The 17565-nt window shown below is 37.8% G+C and overlaps 2 protein-coding genes and 1 long non-coding RNA gene across 7 annotated transcripts; 1 reads left to right on the top strand and 2 right to left on the bottom strand.

The window, feature by feature from the left end:
- The first annotated feature begins 7 nt into the window (after positions 1 to 7).
- Positions 8 to 5221, top strand: LOC148735266 (uncharacterized). Its single transcript, XR_015998973.1, has 2 exons — positions 8 to 1127; positions 3007 to 5221. It is a non-coding gene; the product is annotated as an uncharacterized LOC148735266 (long non-coding RNA).
- LOC148735265 (polycystin-2-like) lies at positions 5213 to 9333 on the bottom strand. Of its 3 annotated transcripts, none has more exons than XR_015998971.1 (4): positions 8936 to 9333; positions 8399 to 8537; positions 5730 to 8322; positions 5213 to 5549 (listed from the first exon to the last, which is right to left on the bottom strand). XR_015998971.1 is itself a non-coding variant. In XM_088754111.1 (3 exons), the coding sequence occupies exons 1-3, from the start codon at positions 9212 to 9214 to the stop codon at positions 6767 to 6769; spliced, it is 1974 nt and encodes a 657-aa protein (XP_088610237.1). In that variant the 5' UTR covers positions 9215 to 9333; the 3' UTR covers positions 5213 to 6766. The 3 variants fall into 3 exon arrangements, 1 of the variants encoding a protein (XP_088610237.1); XR_015998972.1 differs by having other exon boundaries at positions 5213 to 5509; XM_088754111.1 differs by having other exon boundaries at positions 5213 to 8322.
- Positions 9180 to 16961, bottom strand: LOC148735264 (uncharacterized). 3 transcript variants are annotated; one of them, XM_088754108.1, is made up of 8 exons: positions 16516 to 16961; positions 15890 to 16030; positions 15428 to 15553; positions 13666 to 13854; positions 13161 to 13394; positions 12085 to 12717; positions 11228 to 11464; positions 9180 to 10165 (listed from the first exon to the last, which is right to left on the bottom strand). In XM_088754108.1, the coding sequence occupies exons 3-8, from the start codon at positions 15518 to 15520 to the stop codon at positions 9335 to 9337; spliced, it is 2217 nt and encodes a 738-aa protein (XP_088610234.1). In that variant the 5' UTR covers positions 15521 to 15553; positions 15890 to 16030; positions 16516 to 16961; the 3' UTR covers positions 9180 to 9334. The 3 variants fall into 3 exon arrangements, with proteins under 3 accessions (XP_088610234.1, XP_088610235.1, XP_088610236.1); XM_088754109.1 differs by having other exon boundaries at positions 13678 to 13854; XM_088754110.1 differs by lacking the exons at positions 15890 to 16030; positions 16516 to 16961 and adding an exon at positions 14998 to 15098 and having other exon boundaries at positions 15428 to 15556.
- Positions 16962 to 17565: the final 604 nt, after the last annotated feature.

Genomic DNA, 17565 nt, shown 5'->3' with positions numbered 1-17565 from the left:
TCGGGCTTTATCTGATTATTTTGAGTGTACTTCAGACAAAGTTTTCTAACCATCACTTCCATTTTCGTGTCTTCTAGTAAACACAATGTCGTAGAGATAATTTCGAATTAGCCACAAACCGCGGAAAACAGCACGCTAAGTCAGACTTGCAAAATTTGCAACTCTAATGTTGGTAAATGCGTAGCATGTATCTACAGAATCATGCACAAGTTGCATTTTACACTTGACGATTTATTCGTTGTGCTTGATATATATTTGGTAACGGTATTGCGAAGTCAACGCGTTTGAATGAAAACCATGGAATACACAGCACGACTAATTTTGCATTCCTGCTTTTCACAAAGATTTCTTTCATTGGAGGCAAAAACGGCAGGTGTTCACCAATCTGTATAACAGATACTTGTTCCTGAATAGAAAGTGGTAAAGTGAATTGACTTTGATTGTTCGTGCCCTAATCCTCGTTTGCCTCCACTCATAATAACAAGAGAGATGGAGATTCATCACGGTATTATTTCCTGTGGAACAAACTTCTTTGAACTACAAATGACGACAATTTCGTCGTAATTCGCTGTTATCTAAAGTCCTGTTCATTCTCTGTTTGCTTACATGTTATAGAGTATCACACCCTTATCAAATGAGTTTTATCTTAAGATCTTATCTTCTGATATACCTAACGTACACACTTGTCATTTGGGCTCAATAATCTTAATGCTCGAATTAATCAAATGCTTAGTTCTGTATATAGACATGACTTCTCCTCAAAAAAATTTGGAACTGAAAAGAAACGCAATAAGACAACGCAAAGTTTCTAGACAAGTTTGTTTTGTAAGCCTCATCAATATTTCACTTTCTGTTTGTAATCAATACTTACACAATGTGAACGCCGCTGACTCGAAACAATCGCAGGCATCAAGGGCGTGACAAGAGTTAGCCAATGAAACAACAGGGTATTACCTCGTCCTGTTTATACGGAATACAACAGGTGAAGTCGGTCCTTTCCACACATGCTACATTCACGTTCGCTGCAAGCTTTCTTATCCTGCTAATCTCACGCATTGGCTCACACGGGCAGATGCGCCAACTAGCACTTACTAACCTCACGCAAGGGAAAGATGACAGAATCTATGGTAAGTGAGCTTGTAGTTGACGTGATTTCACACTTTCTATCCGTATTCAGTGTTGACACACACTTCGCAGATACAGCTGTGTTTGGGAGGAGGTTTACACCACACAGAATGATAAATTTGCAAATTTTATTACCGAAATGTGAAATTTGTTATCAAACCCACACGAATATAACCTTTTTTTTTTATTTTAAAGCAAAATCAAGGACAGTAACTACAGACACAGTAATTGAACATGTCGATGAGCTTTGCGAAAATTAAATCACAGCAAGAAACTTATCTTTACTTTGAGCGAAACAGCTAAAATATTTATGCAGATGAAATCTAGTTCAACTAATAAGGTTTGTGGGACGATTTCGTATCTCTTCCTTCCTTATCAAAATACTAAATTTACCGAAATATGTCGCCAAAAACTGGGAAAGTTTTACAAGTTCAAAATACTTCTATGAGACGCAATCGAACGACCAAAAGTTGGGTAGTCTGGCTTTTAGAAAATCAAGTTTTAAAATATAAAAATTAGCTTTTGTCTTTGTCGACAAGATAATAAAAACATCTATGAAATATCCTTACAGGCAAACAGCAAGTGTTAGCTGGAACGAGGAAAAAACATTTGCGATTTTGATTACAAAGTTGAGATCACAGCGATCGGAATTTCTCAATTAAATAACGGGAACCCACTAAGAGGTTGTTAGTCGGAGTTTTTAATTTTCTATGACATTCTTCGAGATTAACCGAAAACAATTTAAAATTCAACTTGACAGTGAGTTTCATTCATACACGCTGGTTGAGAGAAGAATAGACCATTGTTAACACTTGCGGTCTTGAAAATTGTTGTACCCTCACGAAATCTTAGAAAGTGAAGAAAAATCAAACTTGGCTTGCATGAAGGGCGACCCCAAGGTTGCCTTCAATATTTCGTTTAAGAAGTGTATGATTCGGAGCCTTTAAGTGATATTTAGAAAACTTTTGCGAGTTGTTTTCAAGTAACGGATGACTGAGTTCCAAAGCGACCTGCTTAAGTTATACACACGCCACACGCGACGTTTTTTAAGCGTAAGGAAAACTATTCAAAACAAGAAATCCCTGCGTGATCTATCTGACGTTAGTTGTCTCTTTAACTGAATGAATGAAAACTGCTCCTGTACGAGGCAATCTGTCAAATGGAAATGGTGATAAAAGTTTCGTGTTCTGTCTAATGTCTCTACACCCTTATTCTGTGACATATTTTTTAAGCTTTCTAAGCGTATTTGCTTAAATTAGTGGCATGATTCTAATTGAAAAGGTCCTGCTGCGAGAAGTGCCGTGCTCGGCGTGTGGGCCAAGAAAAGTTGAGAAAAACTCATCATCTATCATCATTCATTGAAATATGCCTGTCCTCCTTGGAAGCCAAGACCCTTTTAATATTTTATGCTCTGAGCACACCACACTGTCTTAAGTAATGAAAGAACTACAGTTGCTGGAAAAAATTCATTTTATAGAGAAAATTAATTTCTATGTAAAATTAGCAATTTTGCTGTGTGAAAAAAATTTTTAAGTTTTTCTCGCAAAATAACCTTCAATTTGCCATCAACCAAAAACTTTTGTTATCCTTGCGCGTGGCTTAATGGATTGTGATTAGCACGGATCAGGATTTATCAAACAGATCGCATCGTCTGTAAGGCTTCCTAGTTGTCAAACTGCGAGCTAGTTTAAAGAGATAAAATACTTGACGGCTATTATCACTCGTTTTCATGGGAAGCTAATGAATACTAGATTTTAAAATATCGAGGACTCAATTGAAAACTGCTCTAATTTGGAACTTGAATTGCACTTTTTGAGCGCTGTGTCTTCACAAAATCACGTGGCAGCAATTTTTACGTTTTATTTATATCTTATATTTCAGATTTGCTGAACTTCAGTGGGGTAATTACACTAAAGCCCCTCTTTGACTGTCTGGGAACGAGCCTTGAAATCATTGAATCTGGGAAGACCGCAGATTTTGGAGAGCATTATTTATGAACAATCCACCTTCACTAAACTCCACCAAACCAGCCGTTCCACACGATGACTGAAATCAAGATCCTTCTAAGATATACCAAAATATCTCCTGATAAAGCCAACCCTAGGATTAACTAATCACATCATGACGTAAAGATAAAACAGACATCCGAGAAGGCAGTGCATGGAAATGACCCAAGAGTTGCCGTAATTTCAGTAGTAATGGAACGAATAGTTTATTCAAAAGTTATATACTTACACAGTATAACTGCCCAAGCAGCACTTTCACCCATAACCCACTACTAAGGAAGATGTGATTCTGATTAACATTCTGATTTTTGCATAAGGCAATTTGTAACATCAACGGGTCTTTAGATAATTTCTCTGATATCATTTTTCCTAAGAAAAATCACGGCTTTATTCAAGCAGATGAGTCATTGTTACTACTACCTTTTTTAGTTTACACGGACTATTGTATCAAATCAGATAGTATTCAGCAACAATTCAGTTCACTTTTTTCCATGCCTGCGACTAAGTCACAGCACTCTCTTCAGCTTATGCCTAATTCACACGTTTCAAACGCAATGATTTAAACAGATCAAACCGATCCGCAAAATGTAATATTATGATATCAATCATTAGCTAACCATTGTTTTAATTGGACTCATTATACTAACTCACATACTTATTGACTCACTCTTAAATTTATGAACTAACTAATTGACTAACTGCACAACTAACATACTAATATATACTAATACATACTAATGTACTAACGACTAATAACACAACGAAGCAGCATCTTTCTCTGTTTTCCTATATATTATCCTAGGTAAACATAACATAACCGGCTCGCTAACTTTCTTATTTAACTAACACACTGGCTCACTAAGATCAGCAGTATAACTTTATCTAACATACTGATAGCTTGAACGGTGCCTGGGAAATATGTTCTGTTCTGCGCGTGTCCCTTCTTTATCAATTATTCTCTTATTAACAATTTACCAATTGACAAAATAACCAACTAATTTAGGTATTAACTAATTAACTTACAAATTTACTAACTTGTTATCCAACCAACTAATCAACTTACCAACTAACTAACAGGATAACCGACTAACTGATTTACTAACTGACTGAGTAATAACCCAACTGACTAAAAAACTAACTAACCAATTAACTGCCAAGCTAATTAACGGGCCAACTACCTGGCTGAGCAACTAACCTACTGACCAACTGACCATTTAACTACTCGACTTACTAATTTGTTATATATTTGTGATAAAGACACCCGCCAATATCTTTGAACGTAACATAACGAACTAAGTTAACCCTCTCGCCCTTTTTCTCCGTGAGTATGATTCGTTACCTGTCTCACCTATTACGATGGTTAGTCAATGTAATCAGTCTAAAAATAAACATTACAACAAGGTAACTATCTGATCATAACTAACTGACATTAACCTGCTCACAAACTTATTTCTAATATGCTGCATTGCCGATATTCCCAATCTAATTTCCACTCTAACTCGCTCTATACTAGTCTCTTTAGATAACTCCGCTTTCTACTAACTCTCTATCCTCCGCTAATTTCTCTCCTAAATCATTTCTTTGTCTAATCCAACTTTGCTAATATCTAGTTCTCTCCTTCTCGATAAAATTTTCTTTCCTTCTCTACCGCAGTTTTCTCTTTGATCAATACTTTTCGAAAGTTGTTTCCAATAACATTAATCTCAGTGATCTAACCAAGGGCAAACTTCTTTATTACTGTTCCTTATGGACGACTAAGATCCACAACAATTTCTGATGTCTCTATTGAAGCCTTAATTTAACCAAAGTGTTCGTTGATCGAGTATCAAGTATCATTAAATAGGTAGATTTCAGAATCTTCTATCATAGTTTATTCAACTCTGGAGTGGAAAGTTAGAAGCTCAGAGTCCTTTTTTTCAATTTTTTTGGTACAGTTTACTTTCGGAAAATTAAAATAAAAATTGTGAATTCTACTTTGAGAGAAGGTCAAAATAAATCCCTAAGACGCAGCGTCTTTACTCTTAATAGACTTGTTACTATATAATCAAACCTAGTATAAAGGTTTATTAAATGGTTCGCTGTATTCTATATATGATTTATTTATCTCTTTATTGCCCTGATTTACAAACAGTATACTGCTGTCAAATAGTTAATTACAGTCAAATGATTAATCAACGAATTTCTTCCTCAGAACTTTAGAACGACTGTAGCGGCACTTTATTCTGAATATCAAGCACCGAAAAAAGCAAATCGTGCTTGATTACCTTGATAATCAAGTTTAAAAATTAGAACGAGGAGAAAGACATTCCCAAGGAGAAAAAACTATTTACAATCGTCAAGGTTTACTGTTTGTTTTGGGTTTCAAAATACTACCAAACCTTACCAAACCTTACCAAACCTTACCAAACCTTACCAAACCTTATCAAACCTTACCAAACCTTACCAAACCTTACCAAACCTTACCAAACCTTACCAAACCTTACCAAACCTTACCAAACCTTACCAAACCTTACCAAACCTTACCAAACCTTACCAAACCTTACCAAACCTTACCAAACCTTACCAAACCTTACCAAACCTTACCAAACCTTACCAAACCTTACCAAATTGACATACAACAAATTACTGGGCTTAAACGTTAGATAACTTCCATACAAACCGCAGATTGGACTTAAATATATCACTTATCAGGACTTCTCGTCAACCTTTCTACAAATTGGTGATGATAAGGCAAAGTTGCGCTCCATCTCCGCAAAGAAATACCAAATACTGCCAAATAGTGATTGTAAAATCAGAATTCTTTTCTTCGCTGATCCAAGATAACACAGAAACATATTTACAGTTTCAATTTGGTGGACTAACCTATCGTAAATGTTCTTAGCTACTAATTAATGTTAACTTGGAAACATCATGCCTCATTCAGCAACTTTTAAATAATATGAGTTACACTCATCCTACGCTACGCTTTCTGGGAAATAATCCATTAATTTTCCATTTCTGTCATGGATCCTTATTCTTCGTGTTTTCTTGAGTTCAGCTATAGTTTGTTGCTAAATCCATCACAGATTACTCAGTTTTGAAACTTATCAAAATTCCCAGACCCAGTAATACATGAGCCATGATCTTACTGTGATGTGATTTACTCACAACATCCTAGAAATATAATACGGAAAGTAAGCAATGGAATTCCTTTCTTCGATCTCATCTCACTAAACTTTCACCAGAGCAGGTAATCTTTACTTCTCGGCTAAATGATGTTTCTCAGTTGAGGTGGAGTCTGCTTCAGAATACTCAGGACAAATTATTAAGTATTTATAAAAATTGAAGAGGGGAATCCCCAAAGCTTAAATTTTCCCACACTGTTTGTGTTATCCAAGCTTACTCTATTTAATAATTTCCCGCGTATTTACAGGCAGATTGTCTATCTAAAGTAGCTTACGAGTTAATGGAATATCAAAGCCAATTACGCTTCTATTTAGTCCTTATCAGAATAGTGCCAAATAAAATGTTCGCAGTGCTTCATCTCAACCATGTAAACGCATTTGAAAAAGCTCACGCAATAGGCGACATGAACGAAAAATGACGCAATAAATCCCTAAGACAAAACGATTTCGAAGTATCTAAAAATTGTTTCCTCAGAGTTCCTCCTGATGTGGAAAGAGATAACGGTGCTGCGTAAACGGTATTGTAACGCTGTTTCCAAAATGTACCCTCCTTTTCCCCTTTTGATTGCCTGTCGATGACTCTCTAGTATCGATTTCATCAGCAATGGCATTTTCAATACGTCTGCAAACCTTATCTACCTTTAAACGGAGTATGGGCAGCTGAAGGGTATCAATGGTCTTCAGCTGCTGACTGATTTCATCAACGAAAGCCTTGCTTTTGAGACACTTGCTAATTTTATCAAATAATATCGCGCGACTCCCTCTTTCGGTTCTCTCTCCTTTTCTGATTATTTCTGCTTTCCTCCCGTTATCTTTATTCTCTAATAAAACGTTAGTTCCATCAGCCTTTCCAACAGTTATGTTCACAGGCTGCCCATCAGTCACCACCTGTTCAGCTTCCTTATCTATCTCCGCAATCTTAGCTTCAGCGAGGGCCTCATTTAAGGTGGAAACAAAAAAGTTCATTAAAACTATGGTAATGCTAAAAAGAAGCGAAACTACAAAAACGTGTCCGAAAATTGGGACACCTTCAGCCAGTTCCTTAATGGGCCGAGCCTTCACTTTGCCAAGAGTTATCTCTAGCTGAAAAGCGAAGGCTCGCCAAAAGCTCGAGTACCTGCCAATGGATGGACCGAAAACTAAAATGCCCGTGTGCAAAAATGCAAGAAATATGATCGATAAGACTAGACAGAACGAGGGAAGGTCGTGCATCCAGATCCGAAGAGCACAAGAGAACAACCGCGTATAGAAATTAAAATAGGTAAGTTTTAGTAGCTTGAACGTTGTTAGGAAAGTGAGAATGGCGAGGAGACTGTTTTCAACTTCTGCGCATAGGAGAGGTGTTTCAAAGTTTGTACGTGCAAATATGTTTTCATTCAGCCTAAGCACAATCATAGTCATGAGATAAGACTTCATGAAGCTTGATACAGCGAGTAGAATGGTTGTTGCGAAATGACCAAGATCAAGCAAACACCAAAAAGAGCAAAAGTATCGCCACCTCCTTCTAACTATCTGAGCTATTGCTTCGCCGATCATGAAGAGAACCATGGCTGTAAAGAACACGAAGCACATCCCTTGAAAAATCTGTAGGACGGGTTCTGTGTTGTATAACGAGATGGTATCGATGCTTCTTTTAACCGTTGCCTGGCCTGTCGGGAGAAATTCGACAAAGAAAGACGAGACAGCCAAAATGTTGGTCCTCGAATTTAAGAGCGAAAACTCTAAGACGATGGCTCTTGTTTGACGATCGATCCAACTTTCTGATTGCAGTAGATTTGTTATCGCACGGGCAGTTTCTTCTTCGTAGCCCAGCTCTGCTAAATACCCACCGCCACCATACCAAGCATGGCGGCCCCATTTTGAAGAAGATCCAAGTTCCTTTCCTGTTTTGTACATCCATGGAATTGGACACTGATTAAACTGGAGCGGCGAAGTTCCGGCCTTTTTCGGATAAAAAGGTTCTCTGTATTCATTTTTGCGAGAGTAGGACTCCAAGCAGGTGTGCTGCCACCAGTTTGGGCATGGAACTAAGAAGAAAATTAGAACTCAGCGTTACTATTTGTCCATGCACTCAGTAATGACAAAAAGTCTAAGTAGGTATACCTTTTTTCACTCTCAGCTGACGTATTCTCACCATTCCAATCACCATCGATGCCAGCTCACTACTTTCTTGATTTTTTGAGTAAAGATATGTGATGAACGACTCATTTATCCAGTTCCAGAATGAAGTTTCATCTTTCACCTACAAAAATGAGTACAGAAGAATGATGCAGACGAGTTCTCCAACTCAAAGCAGAAGATATCATTTTCTCATGCGTATTAATTACTTTAGGTTCATGTACATGCAATGATACCGGAAGTCTTTGTTGGTTATCGGTTCATAAGAGGGGAGTTCATTCTAATACTATGTCATAGTAAAATTATTGCTGAACATATTAATTTCTTCTGAACTGACTAAGGTATCTTTCATCCCTGCCAACAGAATCTTTACCGATCTCCCTACTTAACAGCCAATAACAAGGATAAACGATGCCGAGCGTTATATCTAATTGCAGTAGATAGTTTGTCGGTAGCTGTTGGTTATAAATTTCTTAAGGGATGCATGAATTGTTGTTATTTTAAATCAATTCATTTCCTTACTTCCTCAAATCTTTCCGTATGGTCCGCCAAAGATTTGAAGAGCAGATATCTTGAAAAGTCCCTGTTTCCGTACGTAAGGACACCAACAACTACAAGAAAGAAAATGTAAAGGAGGGTCTGTCTTTTCATCAAGCGACGTCTAGCCATTGCCACACTCTTTCTCCTCGATGCCGACAATTCACCTGACTTTGTGGATGCTGAGCTTCGATTATGATCTGCAGTTTTCCCAGAGGACTGTTGACTGCAAGATACCTTTCTAACTCTGCACTTTGAAAACATTGACGCCAGCCCAGCGAGCAGAAAGCACTTAAGGGGCTGCAATATAAAGATATCTTGAAAAAAGGAGACAGAAACTGACGAAATCCACTCTTGGCCTTTTTCGCTTCCCCATATGAGACTTTAAGAAACAGTCAAACCCGCTGACATGGCAGTCACCAGGCAAAGTAAGCCCCACGTCAAGTAAAGCAAGCATCGCCAAAATCGATTCTGAGGACTTGCTGAAGCCTTCCTAAACAATGTTATGATTATGTGAATCGGCAGGGTGAGAAGGATACTCTGAATGCTCGTGATAGCTTGTCGCGCTGAGAATCGAAGCGGTCCTAGGTTAATTGTTTGAGAAGGCTGGTTACCCCAGGAATAGAACATAGCATTGGCAGCCATTGTACAGAAGAGCAAACAGAGGCACGATGAGATTCTCTGAACTCTAGAGAAGCAACTCCCAGGGATTTTGGTTATGATCGACATCCAGAGATGCCCATCGGAGAACATTTCACGCAAGTCTCTATCTGTTATGCTGGCCTGAGCGTTGGAAGGACTCCGGATACATTCATTTGATAGAGATTCATCCTCCAAGCTTAACCAAGTGTCAAATGAGAAATTCCAACTTTTGTCGGTCCCCGTATGAACAATCTTAATGTAATCCAAAAACCAAGAGGGATTATTACCAGAGTTATCATGGCTGACGTGAAGTTTGTAGATATCACCAAGGTCTTTGTCTAAAATGGCAGCGAACCTGTGCTCAGTTCCTCTTGCAAACTTCGGCTGGAACCCGGCATCGAAGTCTTGTTGGATGGTGAGGGTACTGCTCCTTCCTTCGACTCCAAAGAGTATGAAGGACACGCTAGCGGTTGTACCGGATCCTAACCAGACACCAGTCCTAACGGTCAACTCGTAACGACAATTAGCTGACTCCGATGCTCGATAGAACACTGGGGGCTCTGAATCTTGCACCTTAAAATAGAAGTTTAAAGTAAATTTAGTTGTCGTAGTGACTCTCGGGATTTGGGGTGTGGTGATTTTTCTTAGTGCTGGGCCATCCGTTACCATGTAGGAAAACAATCCTTATCTCAGAGAGGTTGTCACGAAAAATCAAACATTCACCGGCAACAGTCAATGAATCGAATTGGCTTTTATTCTAGTATTAGGTAAGCCTATAGGTAAAACAAACCAAGACATATGTAGATTGTTGAAAAATTCTTTTGTTTTAGAAAAAATTGATGAAACTCAATTCACGCATAATTAGCTTCATTCGAAGGTCGAATTTAGCCCATTTTTAGGAAGAGCGAAATTTCCATGAATTTAAAGCCCTCGTATGCATGGCAGCACAACAAACCCAGAAAAGTAACTCTACAAACTGTAAGTTTATCATTTCAACTTCTCATATTTCAAATATAAAACGTTTATTTCACTTAGCGGCATATAAAAGTAATTTTTTGAAGCTACCCTACTTTTCACAAGACACCTAAGTAAATCGATAGAAAACTCTTATTTTATTTGAAATTTAAATAGCGATTCCGCCTTTTCGTGGAAACATTGGGGAGGCAAAAGTCTGTGGAATAAGTAAGTTTTTCACTGCTTTTACAAGTAGGAACGAGGCCTCCAAAAATGGGCTAAATTCGACCTTCAAATGAAGCTAATTATGCGTGAATTGAGTATTATCAATTCTCTCGAAAACAAAAGAATTTTTCAACAAACTTCATATGTCTTGGTTTGTTTTACCTATAGAACTACGTAATACTAGAATATGAGCCAATTCGATTTTATTTACTGTTGCCGGTGATTAGTGAATTTGTCTGATTTTTAGTGACATCTCTTAAGAGCAATTGCTTAAAAAAATAAAAAGTAGCACATGCTTCAAACTTGTTTTGGCGACTTATGTCTCACTACATCGTGTTTAGAGAAACATATTAGATAATTTTCCAATAAATCCTAAAGAGAATAATCGTAAAAATAGCTGCATAAAGCAACATCTTGCCAAGTTCTTTAATTGTCAAAATCGTCATTTCAATTAACCTTGGCTTTATCTTTTCGGTCTTCCCTTCTTGCGAAAACGATCGCAACCAGGTGGAGAAGAAAAGTTGCAAACAGGATCACAAGGACGAGGAACTTTCCGCTGTCATCTGGTGAACGAAGCGCTCTTAAAGTTTTGAAAAAACTGACGTGATTTGGATGCACCAGGTAGGCTCCGCCAAACGACGTCAAGTGGTTGCAGGCACATTTCAAACGTGAATTGCCAATGACCTCCGCAACCTTTGAAAGAAAGCTACAGTCAGTGTGGTTGCAAAGGCAAATTTTACGATAGATGTGTTCCTTTCTGAATCAAAAATGCAAATACAAAGACAGTGAATTACACCAAAGTAAACTTTCTCCACGCTGTGTTGTTTGGTAATGAGACTTCTCGCGAATCGCTAGCCAGTAGTGTGGCTACGTATGAAATAAAACTTGGTTCGAGGCGCCACAAAAAAGACGGAGGGTAAGCATTGCTTTGATTTCATCATTTCATGTTCACAGTGACAGTTACAATCGCTGCATAAACTTGTTCAAGCAATTTTGTTACTTGCATAGCTTCACTTTTCCAAACATTACTTACTGACTTGAAAAAAACAAAAGAAAACAAAAAAGATACCCTTCTACACCCTTTCCTAAATTAAAATATCATCAAATATGGTTTCTTACAAATAACATCGATAAAGAGAAATGAGCAAGTAAGAGTAGGAAATATGATTATAGGTTGAAAGTAAAGGTACATTTAGCTTAGTTTTTCAACGTGATCGCAGGTAGGTCGACAGTAATAGAATCTATAGAGCGATAAACGCATTTATTATCCATCATTTTTCAAAGCGATTTATTGCTAATTCTTATTTCCTCACCCTGCATCCTGTAGTTTTCCAAGCAGATGTTTCTGTTTCCCAGAAAAGGCAAGCTGACTCACTCACTTGGACACGGATATATTTTACTTCATTCACTGCAGGTGGTTTTTTTATCGTGATACAGGTAGCCTTGCCTCGTTCCAGTCTGGACGACTGAGTCATTTTCCTCGTCTTTCTCTCTTTGATACTAAAAATAGCATCAACGCGGTACCTTCCGGGATTGATCGCCCTAAACGATACAGCAACATTACCGTGGCAGTGTATGCGGCCTCTTTTGGTCCACTTGTCCCTAACGTTTTCACATTCTGAATAATTCTGATTTGTGGCTGAAATCAATTTCACTTTTGAGATGACCAAGTCGCTGCTTTGAGGCAAAAAGGAGACATTAACGAAGGACTGCCCATGCTGAACGATGATGTGATTTATTATCATTTTACGGTAATTGGTGGACCCTTTTGATATATTGTGAGTAGCTTTCTCGGCAAGGGGTAATATGACGGTGATTTCACGTGAGGGATCAGACATGTTTATAATGTCTCCTTTATCGTCTCTCACTTCTAGCCCTGCAACATGTGACGTCACCCTCTCGCTAGTTTGGTCCCAGGTGAAAGGGTTGAATGGAGTAGTCCACAGCTACAAGAGAAAGGTGCAAAAGATAAATGAATGAGCTCCACCAAGCCTCCTTCTCTATTAATACTGCCATGGGATGAGGCTTTAAGCTTCCTAAGTCTTCTCACTCTCCCAAAGAAAAAAAGTAGATTGAAAGTTAAGGGGCAAGGTGATAATGGAGTAATAATGCATATGGTTATACCGTGGTTTTGTTTTGTGCCTATTAACTTGGATACTGTTCTTTGTCGCCTAAACGCTTAAGTGCACAACTTACCTTCCCAGAGCCGGGTAAGTAATGATAAATCAACATAATTAACATTAGATAAGCAAATTCTGTGTTTCAGTTCTCCAAATCTTTGGCTTTGCGGGTTCGCACGACTTTGGGAATGAAGTCAGTTACTGGGTTTTATTCCTTGTCCCTCCTTAACGTAACAAATCCAACGTATAAAAGTGACCTTATCTCCTACCTCCAGGAACGAGATGATTTTTCCATTTGGTTTCAGATCAGGTATTATGAAACTGCTTCCATCTGCAACAATTGTGAAGTTATTCACTTCACCTCCACGAAGAGACACAACTGTTATGCTCAAATATTTTGAATGTAATGTATAATTTCCCGGCATGGCATTTGTCAATGACAGGCGTAGTACTCGAATAATCTGATCCTTCAGGGAGAGAAGGGTCTTTGTGGCGTTTAAATTCTGAGGATGTAAGAGAAATCGTAACTAATTCTTAACCATAATACCATACGAGGTATCAAAACCTCACAGCGTTGAAATTTATGTTTGTTAGAAATAAGCGACTGATAAACTTGACTAGCATGCAGTGTCGATGAGTTGTATTGTTCATTACAGAAAACTGTCGGCACTCTTACTGTCTTGAAATCTCTAAAAACCTAGGCATCTAAAATTTGTTTACTCACTTAATCATGTGTTTATACCATTTTTTAAAGGAACTTAATATCAAACAAACCTTGTTCCATACCGTTCTGTCGTAGTGTGAAAAATTTGACTTTTTTGATCCAATTTTAAGTGCTTTTCCAAGGTTGAAGAGAATGTTCTCTACTAAAGCTGCGAAGCTTGAATTGAGCCTTGATTCAGATCTTCTGATATCATCACTGACATTCTCCACAATGTTATTCAAAATATTTGTAGTTCTTAACTGAAAAGAAATGTGAGAAATGCACTGGAAAGTTTTTAAGCCCTTACCCTGGATATTACCGGCGAAGACTTATAACTTGCACTTATGGTGGGATATAATTCTTCGAGTGAGGCTAAATAAATTTTTTGAATATCACACTTAGCTCTGAGCTCATTGCTCCAGATCAAACACGGAAAAATCATCAGGTGGCTTTTGATAACATACATACATACATACAGATACTAATTGACCACTCCCCATGGGAGCTTTTCAGGGCCAATTCCCACCCAGCAACCACCCCAGGGGAGGACATCCATCGGACAGTAATCTCGTGCATGGGAAATTAACGTCTCCTACCCCTAACCCTGTAAGAGACGGGACCTCCGTTTATTCGTCCCTATCCGAGAAGACTAGAATATCTAACCATTTCTTGATGTTATAGAAAGGTTGCAAATTCTTCTCAATCATTTTAAGACTAGGGTGTCTAACCATTTCTTGTCCATAACGTTCGCTTAATAAAAGATATTCTATATACCAGGCTAAAAGATTAGGAAAAAAAACTATTAAAAAATTTTTAAACTAGACGTTTTCGGCTGTTTACATCATCATTTTATAATAATAATAATAATAATAATAATATAATATAGATCGATTTCTATAGCGCATTTCCATGTAAATGCTCTAATGCGCTTTACAACATTGTGCGAGGGACTTTTCCAGACTGCAGGAGGCAGTTTACAATTAATAAAGGAGAAATTTTACAGATGCCCCCTCCCCCCATTTCCAGTAAGCAGGCCAGACCACATCACAGTAATCTCGTGATGTGGGTTCTTTAACGTCCCCTGCCGAAATTAACTAATTGATAGGTGCAGGAGACGGGACCTCCGGCTTTACGTCCTATCCGAGAAGACGAAGCAATGGGAGTGAAGCGTCTTGCTTAAGGACACAACGTCAAGCCCCAGCCAGGACTTGAACCCGGGCCATCTGACCCAGAGTCCAGCGCACTGACCACTGGACTACTCACGCCTCATCATTTTCAACCCTTATGATGGTAAACAGCCAAAAACGTTTGGTTTAAATATTTTCTAATAACTTTTTTCCTAATCTTTTAGCCTTCTGTAGAGAATAATCATTTCTTGATATAGAAAGGTAGCATATTCTCACTTGTTTTAAGACTTTGAGTGTTGGTCCGGCCGGGGCTCGAACCCTCGACCTCCCGCACATCAGTCCAGCGCTCTATCCATTGAGTTAACTGGGAATAACATCTATGATTTTTTGGAGATTCAGCAAATGAGCTTTAAGACTCTCTAACACAAATTTTTGAAAACGAATTATCTCAAATTAGACGAAAGGTCATCTCACAGGTTTTACTAGCCAATGTGGATTGCAAACGTCAGTTTTAAGATGAACTTACTTTATTATTTAGAAGGGTAATGTTTGGTTGACGACGTGTTTTCCTTATTGACATTAACTTACTATTTCAAGTTTAACAATTCATTGTACCATCTAAACAAACGAGCTAAAAGCTTAAATTAACAAAGATATTGCTAGAAATTAAAATTACTTACGATATACAAAGCATAGGGAAACTCACCAATGCAGAAGTAGAGAGATCTTCCATTCCACCCAACAGAGTGCCAAGAAGTAAAGAAACCCTAAGGACATCCTGGGCAGTTTCCATCGTCATGTCTGATGTCAAATTAAGCACAATCTCCTCCAGCTGTACAATCAAGACAAATAGAGTTTATGTCGCAGCGATTCTTTATTTTCTAAATTACACCGTGGGATAATTTGGAGTTTTTAATACACTAAAATCCAGCAAGAACCACCTTACTCAGGAATGTGCGAGTATGAAATGTGATCATTTAGAGAAAGAAACTGATTTTGGTTCACTCTCTTAGGTGGGCTCGGACTTCTTCCAAGCTAGGATAGTACTGGTAAGTAAAAACCAATTCTAAAAAAAAGAACGTATCAATCGGTCCGATGTTGGAGTTTGTCTTTTCTGGGAATATTAGCTGTACACGTCAGAAATTTAAGCTGAAACTAATATACCAACCTGAGGACATCTCTGAACGCCTCCATTGATTGAAAGTAAACTTTCTAGCACCAACCATGTTCCAAGAGTTTTATTTCCCTTTCCAATGTATTCATATATTTTCTCAATCCAGTCTTCGCAAGTTGATGTTGTGGATTTAACCTGAACAGCGTAAACATTTCAAATATATTCAATAGTTCAAAAAATTTCTTCAGCTGATATATGGAACGGAGTTTATTCTAATTTAAAAATAACCTAAACCCTTTCAAAGCCGTTCGATGAGGAGGCGGCGTGGCCGAGTGATTAGGGTGCTGGACTTGTAATCCGGTGTCCTGGGTTCAAGTCCTCCACCCTACCACTCACTGGATTTGTTCTCGGTTGCCCCGAGTTCAAATCCTCGGCTGCGCTCTGTAAATAACCCACTGGTCTGCCTCCTACCGGTGGGGATTTTTAAGCACTTAGTTAGTCTACATTATGGCTGAAAAGCCCCTAAGAAGGGGCTTTAATTTACGTATTTATTATTATTATTTATTTATTTTATTATTAGACTGGTTCAAATTTATGTCAGCCCAGGCATCTATAATTTCGTTTCTTCGTGGGAATCTTGAAAGGCATATCACTCAAGTTGTAAAAAAAGACCCACCAACCTTTACGTTTAAACTAAACTCTCTTCTGGCTCCTCTGACATTGATAATCACAGCCTCTATCGTAGAAATACCGCTGACTAACACCGTATGATAGCTACGGTCACTTCCTTCGTATAGTACCACGCGTAGGCCATTTGGAAGAGTGTAGCCAAACTGGTATTTTAAATCATGAAGAGGATTTCCACCAGTGCAAGTGATTTTGAAGCTCGTGTTAAGACTTTGGCCTTCATTCGGTTTAATTTTACACGACTCTGATCAAGACAATAGAAAGGGAAATACAAAACATGAATGCTCGCTGCTGTCTCTTCTCGCTGACTCAATAGCTTAATAACTTAATAGCTCAATAGCTTAATAACTTAATAGCTCAATAGCTTAATAACTTAATAGCTCAATAGCTTAATAACTTAATAGCTCAATAGCTTAATAACTTAATAGCTCAATAGCTTAATAACTTAATAGCTCAATAGCTTAATAACTTAATAGCTCAATAGCTTAATAACTTAATAGCTCAATAGCTTAATAACTTAATAGCTCAATAGCTTAATAACTTAATAGCTCAATAGCTTAATAACTTAATAGCTCAATAGCTTAATAACTTAATAGCTCAATAGCTTAATAACTTAATAGCTCAATAGCTTAATAACTTAATAGCTCAATAGCTTAATAACTTAATAGCTCAATAGCTTAATAACTTAATAGCTCAATAGCTTAATAACTTAATAGCTCAATAGCTTAATAACTTAATAGCTCAATAGCTTAATAACTTAATAGCTCAATAGCTTAATAACTTAATAGCTCAATAGCTTAATAACTTAATAGCTCAATAGCTTAATAACTTAATAGCTCAATAGCATACTTTACTAGTTCAAAAGGAAAAAAGGTAAAGAACTATAGGACCTCAATTAGAAGTTCTGTATTTAGACTCGTCTATCATCAAATATATGTATTTGTTATTTACCATACGGGAGGTCCGTATCGGGAAAAACTGTGTCCGAGGTCTTGGATACCGCTCGAGGCGTACGGCCGATGCTAGAGATGTTCTCCAAAGTG

This window comes from Stylophora pistillata, chromosome 3 (genome assembly GCF_964205215.1).
Source record: "Stylophora pistillata chromosome 3, jaStyPist1.2, whole genome shotgun sequence".
Lineage (NCBI taxonomy): Eukaryota > Metazoa > Cnidaria > Anthozoa > Scleractinia > Pocilloporidae > Stylophora > Stylophora pistillata.
This window is presented reverse-complemented; position numbering and strand designations above follow the sequence as displayed.